Source organism: Chlamydotis macqueenii, chromosome 13, assembly GCF_036417535.1.
Source record: "Chlamydotis macqueenii isolate bChlMac1 chromosome 13, bChlMac1.mat, whole genome shotgun sequence".
NCBI lineage: Eukaryota > Metazoa > Chordata > Aves > Otidiformes > Otididae > Chlamydotis > Chlamydotis macqueenii.
The window spans coordinates 15,286,249-15,304,108 of record NC_141568.1 but is presented as its reverse complement, the minus strand read 5'-3'; the positions used below and the strand labels follow the sequence as shown (position 1 = coordinate 15,304,108).

The 17,860-nt window shown below is 47.1% G+C and overlaps 1 protein-coding gene across 1 annotated transcript in view; it reads right to left on the bottom strand.

Moving 5' to 3' along the window:
* The window catches only part of HYDIN (HYDIN axonemal central pair apparatus protein), a 151,833-nt gene that overhangs the window by 72,063 nt on the left and 61,910 nt on the right, over window positions 1-17,860 (bottom strand). The window contains exons 12-18 of the mRNA XM_086757793.1: window positions 16,146-16,369; window positions 12,742-12,809; window positions 10,636-10,871; window positions 9,719-9,819; window positions 8,361-8,496; window positions 7,777-7,941; window positions 3,489-3,641 (exon numbers count right to left, since the gene is read on the bottom strand). Coding sequence (XP_086613919.1) covers window positions 3,489-3,641; window positions 7,777-7,941; window positions 8,361-8,496; window positions 9,719-9,819; window positions 10,636-10,871; window positions 12,742-12,809; window positions 16,146-16,369 — 1,083 coding nt within the window. The remainder of the gene's footprint in view (window positions 1-3,488; window positions 3,642-7,776; window positions 7,942-8,360; window positions 8,497-9,718; window positions 9,820-10,635; window positions 10,872-12,741; window positions 12,810-16,145; window positions 16,370-17,860) is intronic.

The window sequence follows — 17,860 nt, the reverse complement described above, 5'->3', positions numbered from 1 at the left end:
GACCGGCTGTTCCTGGCTGTGACCTCTGTTCATGACCGATGCTGTGAATTTCCAGACATGGTTGGCCACAATGAATGGTTCCCTTCAGCTCTGGTAAGACCAGACCCCAAACTGCACGGAAATCAAACTGGTACCACTATGTTAGCAAAACACAGCCTTTCAAAACCGAACCAATGGTTTAAGTCTAAAGGCGAGCTTTAGGAGCACCATGAGGCTCTGGTGGGACAGCTCTGGAAAGAGTTAAACCTGTGCATCTTATCTTCAAAAGCTCTGCTCATCTTGGAAGAGACCACATATTCAGCGCCAGCGCTGCCCGTACCTCGGGAAGTTAATTTAACACTCATTTCTAAATAGCATCGCAGATACCATTTGAAGGGCACGGCACTGTCTGCCTGTGTCTCACGACAAGCAAACACTGACAGGCTGGCTAATTATTCAGATGCCTGGGAAAAAAAAAAAAAAAAAAAATTATAGTAGATTTTAAAACCCCTCCCTTGCTAATTCAAGCCTGCTCCGACTTCAGTGAGAGCAGTTGGAGAGAGATACAAACAACACTGACATGCTCTTCAAAGCCTTCTCTCCCTGCAGCCTGCACCGTTTGCTCAGACAACAACAAAATTGCTCAGCAGCCAGCAGAAGAAACAGAATCACCAAAGCAGCACCCCTTGATCGGCACTGTTTTTAAGTTTATCTCCATGTTTTGCTGTCTCTCCATATGGCCACTTCTTTAATAAAGGGAGTGTCGCCAAAAGCTGGAGATAATAAGCAATGAAATTAGTAAATGAAGCAGATTTGCACTAACGAGGAGAGAAGCAAGTATGGGAACGGGAACTGCATTCTCTCCTTGCTCACACCAAATTTAACCAAAAGCCTTCATACACTGCTGGAAGATCAGCTGGCTTTTCTCCAAGTTACAGCTTTTTTTTTTTTTTTTTTTTTTTAATAAACAAAACTTGGGTCTCTTCTGCAATGTCAGCTCCAGTTGAATCTGATGGTAGCTCATCCCTGGGAAGCTGGAAGTGGATCCACTCGCCAGGCACCCTCCTGAAGACCACACCACATCAGCTGGAAAACGCCCAGCAGCGAGCTCCATCAGGAGCACAGGGCTTAGAATCAGGGAGGTCAAAGGAGACAGGACCCCAAATTAGGAAACAGAGCACCATCACAAGAAGAGAACGTCCCAAGAGAGGTTTTTCTCTCTCCTCCTTCATTAGAAGGCACCAGGAAACCATCGTTTGTCTCCCCGTGCTAGCACACAACAGACGCAGCGTGGTGGTTATGCAGGCAGAAGAAAGCTGCCACTGATTAACAAAAATTACACCCTAGGCCTGTCTTTTCTTTCCTGATCACACAGGCATGATATGCAGCTGCCTTCCGTGATGCCAAGAGATATCATTCTTCGCAGCCAAATAAAAGATCCCTGAGAAGACAGAGTGACAAAGAACAAGCAGGAAACGACCAAAGAAAGAAGCTTTTTCCTCTCTGCCTTTCTGCAGGGAGAGCAAACACTTCCATTAATCAATACAACTCTTTTGTACTTGTCAACACGGCAAAAAATCCGACACAGGGAAACAGGAAAAGAAGATGACAGCAGCAGCAAGGAGGAGAAAGCCACCTTTCCAGCAGGCTGCATCAGCCCCCAGCTAAGCTGCAGCAGCTCCTCCACCTTGACTTATTCCTCCAGTCTTTTCTACACAGGAAAAGGCAAACCTTCCCTTGCTGGATCCAGAGGATGCTCTAACAGGGCTGCCTGGCAGCTAGGAAAGCAATCCGACAAGGAAAAGTGCAGACAGACAAGATTCAGTGGATGAACACGGGATGACACGCTGGTCCCAAGGGTCACAGACCTGCAGACAGCTTGGCAAGCAGGGATAAGCCAACACAGGACTAGGGTACGAGTTCCTACACTCCTCTTCAAACTGAAAAAGCCTCATCACAATGCACATCTTCGATGTTTTCTCTATTTCCCTGTGGCAGCAGAGCTGCTCAGTGCTGCTCCCAGCAACCCACAGAACAGAACAGACTCAGCTCATCCCACAGAGAGTAGAGGAGAGCGGTACAGGGAAGCTGCGCACGAGGTAGGCAGTTCCTCACATCATGACCCCAAAGTGAAATTATCCATAAAAAAGTATCTCTGCTTGCTCAGATAATGCTCTTTTCTCCCATAAAGCAAGAAGAAAGGTTGACTTGACAGGATCAGCAATTTGCACGTGATGGTTAAGGATCCCACCAAGGTGGCAGCATGGCCATCTGCATTACAGCATTTTCCTCTCCTATTTCAAATGAGACACCACTCTTTTACTTCCTCTGTTGCTGCTCCTTAATTTAATCTCGTCCAGTCTGTTGAGCTGCCAGTCAGCGTGCTGTAACATTGCTGATCCAACGCTGCTGTGAAAATTTCAATCAATAGCTCTTTCTTTCAAGTGCGGACCGTGATCTATAAGCCTAACTGCAAACAGCCACGGTTTTGCGATTAGCCATCAAACGGGAGACAGGGAAATCACAGCTCACCATCCTGCAGCAGTCTCCAAACAGGAAATCAAAGCAGCAGCTTTGGCACCTCAGAGAACACAGGACTTGGGTTCAGGGGCACAGTGAATGAAGGATGCCCAAGTCCCCCACCAGCTAAGGGTTTTTGCATAAGGGCCAGCCGGAACCAGCTCTGCTCTCAGATGTACACGTGCAGTTCAACACCTGACTGCATCTCAAATCTTAGTTCCAAAATTATTCAATCCTCTCTTCTTCCCATCAGTAAACTGTCAGGCAGCTGAATGCAGCAAAGGACAAAACTTCAACTGAGGCAGCAAGACAGCACCAAAGCAGGCAGATGCTGGGGATAAGAGAGTAGCTCGAGCACATCTCGCTTCCCGCAGTGCTGCTGCCATCAGAGAGGCTTAGCATCATGGTGTTCAGAGTCTGAAGAGCCATTGTTGAAATGCCTGATCAAGCAGGTTCCCAGGACCTGCCTCCTTAACACCTCCATGATAGCAGCAGCCATCCCAAGAAGCTGAGATGCTCACCAAGAGGTAACTCACCCCCAGGGAGTCAGCAGGCAGGGACTACGGAACAGCAGAGCCCATCTGCACTGCAGGGAAAGAAACCATCCCTGAACAACCTCACATCATTGTTCTGTTTATTGTTTAGCCACAATATTTGCAGATATTGCAGTGAACCAGGATAGGATTTATTGCCCAATCTCATGAACTGAGCCAACGGAGAGGCAGATCTACCCCGGCAAGCCCCCTGGGTACACTGCAGGCTGCCCAGGGGAGGGAGGGAAGGTGTTACACCAGGACAGCAGTACCTGAACAGAGCTCTGTGGGTCAATACTGGGCACAAACATGCAAAAACCATCATTTATACACCAGTACCACCCATCCGAGAGGGGATCTGTGAGGGGCTTGAAAATGGGGTTGCATATAAAAATCAAGACACAGGCTGCTATGGACCAGACATTTTTATTGGAAAATAGCCCCACAGATACTTACCATCTCTGCCCAGAAGGATGCAAGGATGACACTCTGATTGGAGAGGCGGAGAGTTCGGGAAGCATCTTGTAGAACTTGGATACGGCCAAAATTTATCTTACTCGGATGAACGTAGACAACCGGTCCTTCTCCAGTGCTCACTAAATGGATTTTCTGCTCCATGAAGCAGGTAGGAAAGATCAAAAAGAATAGGGAAAGTTTTGAAAGATTTGACAGCTCTAAGGGTACTCCTAGACCGAGAGATAATTACAGCTGGTTGAAATTCTCAGTATTATAAGATTGAAACAGAAGGCCTGGAGCAAGTGTGGGATCTAGAGCGATTCCATCTGAAAGACCCAAGCTCCCTGTTTCCCATGTTTCCTATTTTCAAACTTGTATTCCCAGCTCCTCTATGTATTAGCTCTCATTCCTCTACACCCCGTGCCTGCTCCCACCCCTTTTACTGCTCAATCTTGCCCCAAATCACCCTCCCTGACTTCTGCTGCTGCACAGCCACACTTGGAGAGTAACTTCTTTAACATTCCCACAGCTACACCTGGGAAAATCAGCACAATTCAGCAGCAACACGGGCTCTTCAGAGTAGAGATTGTGTAAGTTGCCTTTGATTTGTGCTTATGTGTATTCCTGACATTATATGAATAACAGACATTAATTATTAATTACATCATTCAAGCAGTATTTTTTAATTTTGATGGTCTGAGACCCAAAAGTTTTGTTCCTGCAGCACTGGCACAGCCTATCAGAGGAGGAATGCAGCTCCCTTTGCTAAGCCACCTTCTCACATCATTAAAAACAACGAGAGTTTATCCAGTCTGGCTGAATGCCACTAGTTCTAAACACTCCAACTCTTAAACAGGATCTGAATGCATAAAACTCCCAACGCTGACAATATGCTGTATGATTCACTGGAGGGCACAGAGTATGATTTAACCACAAAAAGAAACCAGCCTCCACGATGCAAAACCTTTAATGAGGTCTGATTCAAGGCAATGGCATCGACAGCTGTCAGAACCGCTAGCCCAACTCAGTCAGAAGGAGCAGCATCCAGAAATGCTCATCCCTTGACAGGACACTGTGCAAGAGCAAGTCAGAAATCACGTACCAAGGCTGGTGCCTCGAAAATACGGAGCTGACGCCATGCATGATGACAGACCTTTTCTCCCTCCGGGAGAAGGCAGGCATGGAGAGCTGCCGTCTGGGTGATGCTGGCCAAAGCTCCCAGGAAGGCGGAGCTGGAGGCAAGAGCTGCGCCTCACCAGCTGGCTTTGCCTCCAGGTGACAGCAGTGCAGAAGCAGCAAAGGCAGGGCAGAACCCTTCGGAGGTGAGCAGAATAACATTTGGAGGATGCCCAGGCCAGCTGGCTTCAATTAGAATGTGTACTAACACGATTTATTCTCACAAAGGAAAGGGCTTATAAAAAACCAACCCCTTCATCTATAGTCTTCTAAAAGGGACAAGAAAAACCCCATTCAGCAGCGTTACAGGCAATGTGAGATACAGAGAAAGGCAGTAAAAGGAGACGGCAGCTTTGCTGTGGGTAATAGTGCCACACATACCCACACACCCCCAGCAGCACTGCTGGCTTTGTCGATGGATGTGTAATGTCACATCTGATCATTTAGGAATGAAGAGCATCTGTCCCTGGCAGACAGCCACAGTTTGAGCGACCGCTTATTTTGATAGCGGCCAGCTGCCAAACCCTCCGCCCGCAGCACAGGAGCTGCCTCGCTACCACTGACCCCAGGGTTGGGTTTCACCAGTTCATTAACGGGGAAGGCTGCATACACCAAACTGAAGCTGGCACGTAGTCACCTGCAAACAAAATCCAGGCAACAGACCCAGGGAGGGAGTCTACGCAACCTGGATGAAAGATCTGTATCACATTTCACCTAAACCAGTGTAAAGGCTTGCTGTCAATACCAGATGGCTTAACCTAAGACAAGAGCAAGCTCATTATTTTGCATTACTGGAATACACTGCAGCGACTTCCGAGGTCAGATTTGCACCATACGATCCACACGGGCAGGATTTGCCACCAGTGCAGGATGTACAACAACAAAGTTAGCTGTTCTGCTAGCCCAGAAAGCTCTGGATGAGTCAGCTCCTAGCTGAGCTACTGATACTGCACTCAAACTATAAGGCAGACCTATAGAAAATACAAAGAATCCAGCCTGACAGCCCAAAACTCCCGTCCGTGCTGTTGATACGCCCAGCGAGGTTTCCACCAGCACCCGCTGGGTGCCAGCAGCAATGGGGCACAAATGCTGCACGTGGAAGATCGACTAAACGGGCACACACCGTTGCTCAGTCTTGCGCTAGACATCTCTTTAGGGACAGCTGGGATTCTCCAGGCGAATCGCTCACCCTTTGGGCAAAAAAAATGAGAGATGCATCTCCAAATAAAAAAAGATTACGGTGAAGTTTGAAACTATAAACTGTTAGGCCAAGTGTTAAAGCCTTGCAAGAACACTGTAGTTAAACAAGCTAACAGTTAAACAGCTAGGTTATTCCAGAGGGCAGAAACTCTCCCTTTTTAAGAGAAGCATTTCTTATATTTATGAGCAACTGTTTTGTCAAACTTCAGCCTTCCCTGTAAAGCCCACATTGCCTGGCCTTCCTGTTGACTGGTTTACATGCACATCCACAACGGCCTGTGTTGAGACGTTCAGCGGCATCCAGGGGAGCAGGATCATTTCCATTCATTTTAATGAAAGTTTAAATCCCTTAGACCGCTTCCAAAATGTCAGTCTTCCTTTCCTTTACAGAAAGCTTAAGGTTCCCAGCAATCCTCTGGCATCCTCTTTCATGCTCAGAGAGATGACAAGACATTTTAAAACAGCTGCTTCAAAAGTTAATATCATTTTTAATTAAAGTTTAATTAAGTAAATTTGTTCTAGATTTCAGCTAGAAGCAGCCAGGACACTACATACAACATTCTCTTGTCTACATTTTGTTGTTGTTGCTGCTGTTGTGCATGCCTGAATGACAACATCAGCTTTCAGAAGGCTTTAGTTCAGGAATACTTTGTCTCATCCATTTCCAAGCTTGGTAGGAAAAAAAAAAAAGTCTCAGTGCTCCAGATGCAAGCGGTGTGGAGACTCATGCGTCTCTGGCTAGGGCTTTTGGCAAAGATGCTGTGGTGGTTTAGCCCGGATCACGACACAGTTTCTTACTCACCCTCCCCCTACCCAGCGGGACGGGAGAGAAATTGGGAAGAAAGGAAAACTCGTGGGTTGAGATAAAAAACAGTTTACTAAAAATACTAAACACTACAAAGCTAACAGGATATAAGGATATTAATATATACAAAATATACAAAATGAACAATGTACAATTTCTCACCACCCGATGTCCGAATGACCGACGCAGCCCGTCCTGAGCAGCAATCACAGGAACGACACCGAGCAGCAAGCAAAGGGGGAGAGCAAGCTAGCAAGGTAGAGGGAACGATGCCAGCAAGCAAGAGAGAAGAAAAGGGTGCCAAGGGTGCCCGCAAAGAATGCCCGACAAGAATGTCCGAACAGAATGCCCGAAAAGAATGCCCCCTCCCATGGCAACCCCCACTTATATACTGAGCATGACGTTTATGGCATGGAATACTCTCTTCGGCAGTTTGGATCAATTATTCTGTCTGTCTTTTGCCCAGCTTCCCGCATCTGCGCATTAACGAGACTTTAACGAAACTTGGAAAGCCAGACAGTGTCCTTGGTCTCATTAACAACAACTGGTATCATCAGAATGTTTTTATCAACATTCTTCACACACAAAATCCAAAACACGCTGGCTACTGAGAAGAAAATTAACTCCATCCCTGCTGAAACCAGGACAGATGCGATGGATATTTCTGAGACATGATGGGCCTGACTTTCGGCATGGTTTCTTACACGGCATTTGCTTCAGCGGGATTCAAGGATGCCCCTGTGTGTTCCTGAAAAGTCCTAATGAAGCAGCGGTTGCTGTTCATCTAATAACGCTGCAGAGTATGAGACCTAGGGGTTGTGCTGGGTTTCAGACTGGGCTTATCCCATCTCACATATCTGTAACGAAGTGCCATGTCAGACTCTTAGATTATCACCTGCCTAAGAAGATACCATCCTTCCTCTTCTCTAGGTGTTAGAGAAGGTGTCATTGCTTATGCCATGAATCCCTTCTTTCCTTGTCCACACTCATCACATATTACAAGCTCTTGTTTTCCCAGGAATGATCTCTGGAATTGGCAACCCTGCCTGCACACTTTACACCCCACCAAGATGAGTCACACAAAGGTCCACATCCCTGAGGACTCACCAGTGGGGAATCTTCACTCCCAAACACCGCGACATGAGCGACAGTGTCCTGCTCTCCCGTCACCTGGGCTTCCAGTGTAAACGGGACCTCCAGGGAGCTGCGAGGCTGGATGATCCCACACGGCGCAGGGCTGGAGTACCACACGGCAGCACCCTCCTTGTGTTCCTGCAAGGGACAGAATGAAATCCAACTTCAGAGTGACCTTTGAGGAAACTTTAAACTCCTTGACATCAACCACAACGGCAATTAACACTTTTTTTTTTTTAAATCCCTAGGAAAAAGAAGAAAGGCATAAGACGAGATGCGAGACTTGTACAGGCTTAGCATCCTCAGAGGGTCCAAAAGCTGCTACATCCACCAACACCCACTCTGATGCTGGCAGCCTCCTTGCAGCAGCTTTTCATGACCCCCTCAATTCTCCTGCATGAAAACACCCCAAAGACTAGAATATAAGCTGCTTCCTGAAGTTTATATTTAGATATAAGTCTTGAATATAAATCAGCAAGGTCTTATCCAAATCTCTTTTTTTTCCTAATCAACCCCTTGATAACATTTGAGGGCAGGATGTGGATGTGATGCCAAACCTGGGGAAGAACCCTGTAGCAGCCTGGAAGATTGCTGTCATTCACAAGGGTCAGCGTCTGCTCACAGGGGAACTTCAGAAAGCACCGTCCAAACGTCACGACGGGGTTGAGCACTTGCAGCGGAGGAACTACACATCTAGGCAAAGAGATGACCGAAAGGGAATTAGAGACACCGGGAGAATGCAGAATTTTTGTACTCCCTGAATAGCGTGAAATGGAGCATAACACATTTGTCACTGTCAAACAGACATTTAATACCCCTACAGCAATAAATCATCTTTAATTGTTTTATTCACATTTATTCAACACCCTCTTGTAAAGCAGGGGCAAATCCTGAGACTCAGCATCGCAGAGGATGCCAAGTGCCCAGGCAGAGCATGGTGCCCTGTCCCAGAGCTGTCTAATGGGCATCTTTGCCCCAGGAGGCTTGCAAGGACCCTCCCAATGGTCCCAATAAGGCATGAGCTCTGGGGGAGCCTTCCCACCAAGGACCAGTGCTCAAGAAGGCTCAGGGAACACAAGATTCCAGCGCCTCAATGAAAACAACTCCCTCTTCTCCCACACCCTTGTTGCCCTGCATGAAAACTCAGCCACTTGTCCCATTTCTGTACCTACTTGTGTCCTTCACCCCTACAGCTCCATACACTGTCTGTTCCCATTCACACTTCTTTTACAGAATTGCAGCCCCGGCACTGACTGGACACCTCTGCCTGGGAGAGGGAAATTGCATCCCTCCTGTAATTAAACTGACACCCACCGCAGCACAGCAGGATTGAATCTGGCTGCAGCAAGAACAACTTTTGGCTTAAGTCTGAAAACATTAAGGCTCAAAAGAACCAGAGGAAAGCAGAAAAACCTGAGCTCATCTTCCACATTAAGAATTATTTTCCCTTCTTAAGATGTTGCCTTTATTTTGCCTTCACCAGTCCCACCATAGGCCCCTTCCCCATCTGTACGCGCCTTTGCTCACTGGACCAGACACCAGCTTGCAGCAGGTTCCTTGCTGTGTCCCAAAAGAACAGTGTACTTTGGTCACAGCCCAGCAAAGACTTGCAGGAAGGAGGGGCAGCCCTCTCTTAAATGTGTTACACCTCAAGCACCAAAAGCCAGGCCAATAATGAATATAATTACTGTTCTCTGTAGAAAAAGGCTGCCTATTACGTCTGTCTGTTGAGCACAAGTGTTTCCCAACACGGGCTGCTTTCAAAGTACTGCTGGTCTCATATCTCACTGGGCAGAACTGGCTCATCAAGCAACACTTCTCGTTTGGAGCTGGAGCCAGCAAATGGCATGCAAGGCAGCGCGCGGGTGGCGGATGCATGAGGAGAGGCAGTGAGCTGCAAGGAAAGCGTCAATACCTGGCTGTGAGGAGCAATGCCAACACCTCCTTGCCAACACCATCCACGTCCACCACCAGTGCCAGCTCGTATTTCTTCACAGTGTTGGAACACAGGGTGATCTGGTGAAAGAGAATAGCATCAGATACTTCATCACTCCCAAAAGCCATCATCCATGTGTGATGTCCTCCAGTTCTTGTTCCACGGTAAGGAAAGGGAGGATTTTGCCCCAAATCTTCCGCCGGTCCATGTATAGAGCAGGGAATAATAAGTCTTCTGACAATATTTGCTTTGTTAAATACGCCGTGCAGTTATCAGGGCACATGTAAGAAAAATTAAAGTAAAATTAAACTAATGCTCTACTCATCACTTTACTAAAATTAAGGGACCAATTTTTAGTCTTGTCTACAGTAGCACAAATCCAGAGGAAATCTGTTGACTTCAACAGAATGAGTTCAGCTTTACAACAGGAAGCTGAGGGCAAAACGTGGCCAAGCAGATGCTGTGCGGTTCACGGCTGTCAGAGCTTTTTCAGCCCCCACTGGAGATCGCTGCAGTGAATGCAGCTCCTTCTGCTCAACAGGAGAGGAGAAATAACACAGGGAAGAAAAGCAAACCGCTTGATACAACATCATCTCTCTTTTTAACAGCCACCTTCTGTCCTCATCCTTCCTCTGCTCACTTTAAATCAAATAAATCACTCCAAGCAGCTCTCAAAAACACAAGAATGGCTTCTGTACTTGACTGTACAGTACAAGACCTTTAGCTTACGATTTTGGAAACAAAAGGATGCTCCTTCAGAAAAATCCCAGAGTAACCCAGCTAAAAAAAGTCTTATTCGTGTTATGCTGAAAGCTAGCAGTGCTAAAGCCCCCTCATACATCAGCGAAGCTTCAGCTCCACCTGCTGAAGCATGTATGGCTGGAATCTTCCCAAACCTGGATATCCAGGAGCCCCTGGGAGCGGATGGTCCCTCTGCAGGGCGTTATGGTAAATTCGGTTGGCTTGATGTGATCTCCAGATCCTTTTCTCCAGGATGGGTGAGCGTTGTCTGACATTTGAACAAAACTGGTAACACTGGGCTCTCCCGAGCCGTCTCCAGGAACACGAAGGTTGAAGGTCATGGGCACCAAGGAGGTGTTAGCGAGGCAACATGACAAGGTGTGAGGAAAGCCTAGGAAAGCGACAAAAACATGAACTTAGGCACCAATTATCCCATGAGTCCTAGTTATGATAAAACTGTGCTCAGAGTTCAGTTCTTTTCAATCTGAATTACAGCTAATTGAGAAGCTAAGCAAGGAATTAATCGGCATTTAAGTTTCCTTTTATGCTGATCACAGACTTTGTTTCCGTGATGGCCACTCTTGGCAATGCCAAACACCAGAAGTTTTTCTCTGAGAAGCTCTCTCACATGCCTCAAAACCAGCAGCAAGTATTTCTCACTCATGAGTGTGCACCCAGACAGACCATTTATTCTGAAAATTCAACCCATAAAATTCCCTGTTAACTCTGTGAACATTCCCACAGTCTTCAATCTATACAAGTACTGTATTGTCATCAAGAAGCTACAGTAAGGGAAAAGATGGCTGAAATTGGGAACTACAGCATGACACAAAGCACTCTAACGCAGTTTCTCTAGGCAGGATCCTTAAGGCATCTCCTGTTTTGGGATAACCAGACCAAGCATGTGACAATTCACAGCCCGCTTCACAGGAGGCAAGCCTGATGCTTGCTTAGAAATTAGCAGGAACCATGTCTCACCGTACCTAAAAATGGGGACATTGCATCCACGCTGCATGCTGGCTTTGATTTCTGCCTGCTAAGGTTTACATCACTTTAGCTTTGATCCTTGCCTTCCATAATGGAAAACGAGTGATACAACCAGTGGGGATGTTCTGCAGAGACAGGACATCAGCCCACAACCTGCCGTGGAGTGGACATCCAGTTTGGCTGGCCAGCTCTGCGAGTATGAGACATCCCACTGCCTGCTTAGCTTCTGTAATTTGAACACAGATAGGGAGGAAAACCAGCTGCCAACACAGCAGGTAGCTTCTCCACACCCACCAACAGCGTCCACTGCCCACCTCCAGCAATGACTCCAGCAGGAAGGGAGGTTTGTCCCTCCAGCACGAGGGACAAACACAGACTTCACCATCCCAAACGAGACCGGAGCCGCCCGACACAGACAACAGTCAGCAGCCAGTTAAAAAGCAAATATACAATAGCTGCCTTGGGCTGGAAAGGCCTTATTAATGAAATCAGATTAAGTAGGATGATTTTTCTACTACATAACCATATTTCTGCCCAGTACATTTCTTGTTATTTTATTTATTCAAAAGGAAACAAAGAAATGGCAGAGTGGTGACGTAGGGAGGGGAGGAAGCAGCTTAGGAAAGGTAATGAGTTTTCTTAAAAAGTCCATGAACAGCATGAAAACAGAGGCGTCCTGGGTACAGAATGATAATGGCCCTTCAATCAATCCACAATTGATTTCACATTTAAACTTCAGATCAAATCAGTAAAAAGCCTTTTGTGAGACTGAGATGGAGAACTGGAATCTGCATTTCAATGGAGAGGCTCTGGATGCTCAGCCAGCGGCTCTGTCAGCAGAGCTGGGCTTGCAGCGGGGAAGGAGAAGGAGCCCATGTCTCTGAGGACATCGGTGCCTGATGCAGAGCTACTGCTTGGGCATATTACCTAATATGTGATAATGAGGAGCCCTCACAGCACTAATTACTGTCTCATACTAAAGATCAGCTCAGTGTCCTTGCCTTGCAACAGAAACTTCCACTCAGAGCAGCTACAGGTTAGTACGTGGTTTGAAGTCCCTTCTCCTGCAGCCCCATCCCCTGGGCCCACCTGGACAAGGACTTTCACAGCCATTCTGCTGCCAAGGACTGGGAGGCTAGGGCTGAACAGACTATGAGCGACACCCCAAAGCTGTTATGGAGGAACACGAGTGATGGATGCTCTTAAGTTCAAGTGCTCTGGTTTGGTAACACACAGACCTCTCGACTTGTGGTCCAAGCCCAGGGCACACTCACCAAAGGAGACGTCACCGAAGTCGAGGGAAGGCACATTGAAATGAAAAGTCGGTCCGATGACGCAGCCCCTATGAGGACAAAGACAGGCAGAGGAGGCATTGGCTTGGTTGAAGAGAATTGCAAAGCTTTCAGCTTTCATTACTGCTGGACAAAAGCTGGTCTCAGAGCCACAGTGAGTTTCAAACCAGCCCATCACCCTTGTGCTCAGCACAGCATCCATGGGGACAGGAGGCAGCCAAAGCAAAGCAGCTGAGAGCTGCTGACGTGGCTTAGAGCACCATGTCAGGCAGGGGGCCAAGGGAATGCCCCCAAGTCACTGCTGGCCCGATGAAGGACCCTGAATAAGTGATGGCTTCGTGCCTCAGTTTCCCCATCTGTAACATGGACACAGAGGTGTACACACAAAAGTGGACTCATTGCAACTAGCCTTCCCAGCTGCAGGTTCCCTGCTTTGGTACTCCTTAACTGGAAATGGTGTTTCCACAGAGTATAGGAATGTCTTTCTCAGATGATCTTGATCCACACAATCATTATGCATACAGGATTTTGAGGCATGAACCCAGAGGAGCCCACTGAGAAATGCAGTTCTACACAGTAGACAGTTGAATCTTGGAGGAAAGTATCAGCTTGTCACCAGTGCACCAGCTAACACATCCAAGAGCAACACGTCTTCAACTACCAAACATGGGTGTCCTGAACCCACTGCTCCACCTCATCCATCCCTAAATCCAGCAGCCAGGCTCCAAACTCCTAAACTCACCAAGATCCACTGAAATCAGCACTCAGAGTTGCACAACATGCATTAATTTGATTGACATCAACCATGAAATAATGTCAGCTCTGACTTAGTTAAAATTCAAAGACCACAGTGAATGGTGCCTTCTAGTTTTATACACAGGACTGCCCCGTGTCTGTTCTGCACATGAACCGACCCCAGGATCCCGCAAGGAGGGACCTGAGTTCATCCAGCATCCCTTTCTAAACACCAAGAAACAAGCATTCGAGACCTTGTAAGGTTGGTTTCTAAGTAGAGGAAGGAATAATCACCTATGGTCTGGGCATCTTCTGACCACATAGTCAAAAAGCACTCAAAAACCTTCAGGAGTTTCAATCCGAAGCCGATTCTCAATTCTTGGAGCTGAATCAGTTCCTGAGGATAAGTCAGGTAGCAAATCCCTGCTGCTGCTCAAGTTCCATCTCCGAGGACCTCACATAATCAGGCCTAACCTCCCAAGCCCTAACAGCTTATTTTGGACAGAGCAAAGGGAGCAGACATGCTTTCTGTCACAGCACTTGCCAGGAGACGATGGAAAACTACCCCCAAACCAACCACGACCGGGGATCACACTGGGAAACTGCCAAGGATGAGCCTTGCCAGGCAAGTGAGGAAATAGCTGCTATTTCTGCTGAGTGCACCATATCTGTGCTCAAGTTAAACCTGAACGGCTGCCCAGAAGGCTCAGGCAAGGAGCCAACACAGAGCTCTGTGCGCCACAGCTGATAACAGTACAGCTTGCAAGAAAATTGGGGGAAAAGGCAGTGTTTTTGGCAAGAACTGTGTTTTACAGTAGCACTAAACAATGCATTTGTGAAGGGAGACCAGGGTCCTTGCAGAGCAGGAAGGAAAACACAAGGTGGGAGAGGAGCCCCTTGAACGCTCATCCCCGTTCCTTCCTTCACAGCCCAGTGTCCCGCCAGTCAGCTTGCCTCCGTTCAAAAGAACTGGGAGTTTTTCCTCCATGGAGGACTAAATCCAGCACTCAAAGCCTCCCAAAGAGGGAGGCTCAGCTTGACCTGGTAGGTGGACACCTCAGAGGAGTCTGAAAACAAGCACTTTGAGCTGTGGGGCTGGAGAACGAGAGATAAGGGATCCTCAAAACAAAGGCAAGGCAGGGGACATCTCAGGGAGCAGCGGAATGCAATGGGAATGACTGCTGAGGGACAGCTGTGTGGGAGCAGATGAGGATGCTGGAGTACCATCAGATGGGCTGCGTAGGAGCCACCATCCCGGAAGAGAGGAGTACAAGCAAGGGGAAGAAATGAAAGGAACGTCAATGTTCTTTCACTGGGCCATAAGGTCTGCAGGGAGCTCAGGGCTGTGCTGGCAGAACAGGGCCGAGTGGCCACAGAAAAGGGGAGGAACGTGCTGGCACGGGGAGCCAGGGTATCCATGGGGAAAAAGAATAACTTAATTTGGTTATTGGGAAACCGAAACACAACTATCCCACTGACAGCTCTTTCCTTCCTCAGGAGCAAGGCCATTGCGCGGCAGAGGCAGTGGGCACTATCCAAGAAAAACTGTATTTTACCTGTGACAAGTGCATCTCTACAAGCAAAACCTGCCCTTGCTCAAGGAGAAAGCTGCTTATGCAAGAAAATCCTGTGACCAATTTTGGGGGAGGGACAGAGAAGAATAAATTATTTGATTGTGAAATGTTCCCTCTTGATTTCCAAAAAAAGCAGCACTTTCCCTCCAAACACAAAGCCAACATAATTGTTTCTCTACTGAGGTCAACAGACCTACTCACCACTCTTGCAAAGGAATAACCTTGTTGTTGTTCTTCCTCCATTTCCCTTACCTTACCGATAAAATCGACTGCAGATTCCCTTCATTTCTTTCCTGGCTTGACCTAGTGCCTCCCAACAGCAGCAGCCCAGGAGGCACAGGCAGCCCCAAAGCTCCAGAGCTCCCAGCATCAGCTTTCCTGCCTACAATATGTTATCCCACCAGTCCACATGCTTCTGTGGTCCTGAGAAGTGACCTTTGCCTCTCCTGTCATCAGCTTTTTATTTTTTTTCCCCTTGCCCCCTTTGCTTGACAAGGATTATCTTCTGCAACAGCACCAGCCCATGGGATAATGCCCAAGTCCTTGTGACAGTACTCGCTGCAGAGCTCCTCATCACCCACATTAGCACTTTTCCGGCTGCAGAAAGGAGGTACCGTAGCAGGTGCTGCACAAGAGCCGGGAGGAGAGCTTGTCCCAACGCATTAGCATGCGAGATGATGTTGAGGCTGCTGCTACCCATTTTGTATGGATTATTAATAGAGGATTTTAAAAAACATTGCTTCTGGCTACAGAATCACACCAGGCTGCCCCATGCCTCAACCATCTCCAAAATCCTGTTTGGCTTACTATGTATTCAGGTGGAATGTCCCAGACCATCTACTGCCCAAAGCTGATCCCACCACACTGTTGGCCATGGCCCAAGGGGTAATGAGCTACCTGTGGGAAGGAGTCACTCCAGGCTCCTGGGTACCTAGACTGGGCAGCAGGCATCTTCACACCTTTCCTGGACAGCCTTCAGTCAAACTTTTTTTCCTCTGCTTCACCATAAAATGAGGTTGGTGGGAGATGATTACCTAGAGATGGCTATGCCCACTGAGCTCCTATGACCCTCCTCACCTGATAGTCAAGGTCACAGGCTCAGGGCATCCATTCACACTGAACCTGAATTCTTCTGTGAACTTCCCCAGGATGGTGGAACTGAAGGAGATCTGGATGACTTGGAACTCATCCGGCAAAATGACGCCCTCCCAGGGGAGAAAGGTGAAGCAGGAGCCCAGAGCTGTAGCTGGAGGGATCAAGTTGAAGGGAGCATCGATGGCCCCTTTGTTAAACAGGATCGCCTGCAGCAGCAAGAAAACAAAAAGGAAATACACCAGGAATCTTCCTTACGTAACACTATCTTGTTTCCTAATTAAACAATTGACACAGTGAAAGGCAGAAGATGCTGTGTGCTGCTGCTTGGCACTAGAACCAGCTTCAGAGGCACTCCCCAACTCTGCTACAGTACATAATTCAGGTTTCTTTTATTTCTTCTTTTATGTGATAGTTTCTTAGTCTTTGCTCAAGCAGACATGTCAGGAAAGGATGAGCATGATGCCTACAGCAGCTCCATCTGTTCCAAAGAATTTCTCTTTCCTAAATATTCACAGCCACCATCTAAGATTTTACCATTATTAGAATAAACTGTAAATTTAGAATCAAATCATATTCTGCTGAACACTCAAGAAATCTACTGCCTGGAACAAGCGACACAATCCTGCGGTATTTCTTCAGATTCATCTCTTTTCATGTTGGGCAAGGAATGCCCACAGCAGCCTGGGAGTACCAGCACGCTGTCGGTCACCAATAAACCTACCCAAAGTTGTAAAGTTTCTGCTTGCTGTACAGTGAAACCCTGCCATTTCCATGAACTTACCTATCTGCTTTGGATTTCCCTTCCCTAATTTTTGTCCTTGCAAACCTGTCAGAAAAATTGAGACAGAAGTAGAGAAATTTCCCTTATTTTATAATTTTGCAGCTGCTGTTGAAAACATCCACTCTGCAATGCTAAATTAAAAACTACTTTCTCCTCTCATGTGTTTTACACCTTAGTTACAAATTGCACTTTGGGATCCTACGCTGAGCTGAGGTTTGCCTCCAGTCCAACTGCTTACTACAGCACTAACAGTATCATCTCCTTATTCACATTTTCCTCAAGTAATGAAAATAATAAAATTGATATAGAGAGAACAAATAAAGTATCAGCATTAAAAATGCATAGAGAGCACAATATTTTGGTAAGAAAACACCTTAATGTGTCCTTCCCTGCCACAGTCAAGCTTTTCAAAGTGTCTGGCATGATGTATTGCCTCATTTTCTATCTCTTTCCGTTGCTCTACCTTATTTTTTTTTTGCAGAAAACTTGACACCATTGTTTGGGGAGGCAAATATGTAGAAAGTTCTTCTGCTTCATTTCCAGAAATGCGTTGCTCTTTATAGAGCCAGAGATGCACCAAGTCTGAAGTGTGGTGCTAGACGGGTCCAGCAAGGGAAAGCACGGCCAACTTCATTGCAAGGGACAGCTCTGAGACAGGAGGCTCAGCAGCTTTCCTCCGACTCCCAGGAATCGGTAGGATGCACTTAGCTGAAAGCTTTTTGCAAAGGACTTGAGTTTAAATACTGTAAATTTGTTCCAGCCACCTTTTAACAGCCAGAGTACAAAGGTGCATTGCATCTAGGGCTGAAAGAAAAGCCTCGGAATACTCATCTTTTTGACCCAGCGTTGATTTCATGTGTCTAAGGGTTTGTTGTTTTTTTTTCTTTTGCATGAAGCCTCCCAGCTGATCTCAAAG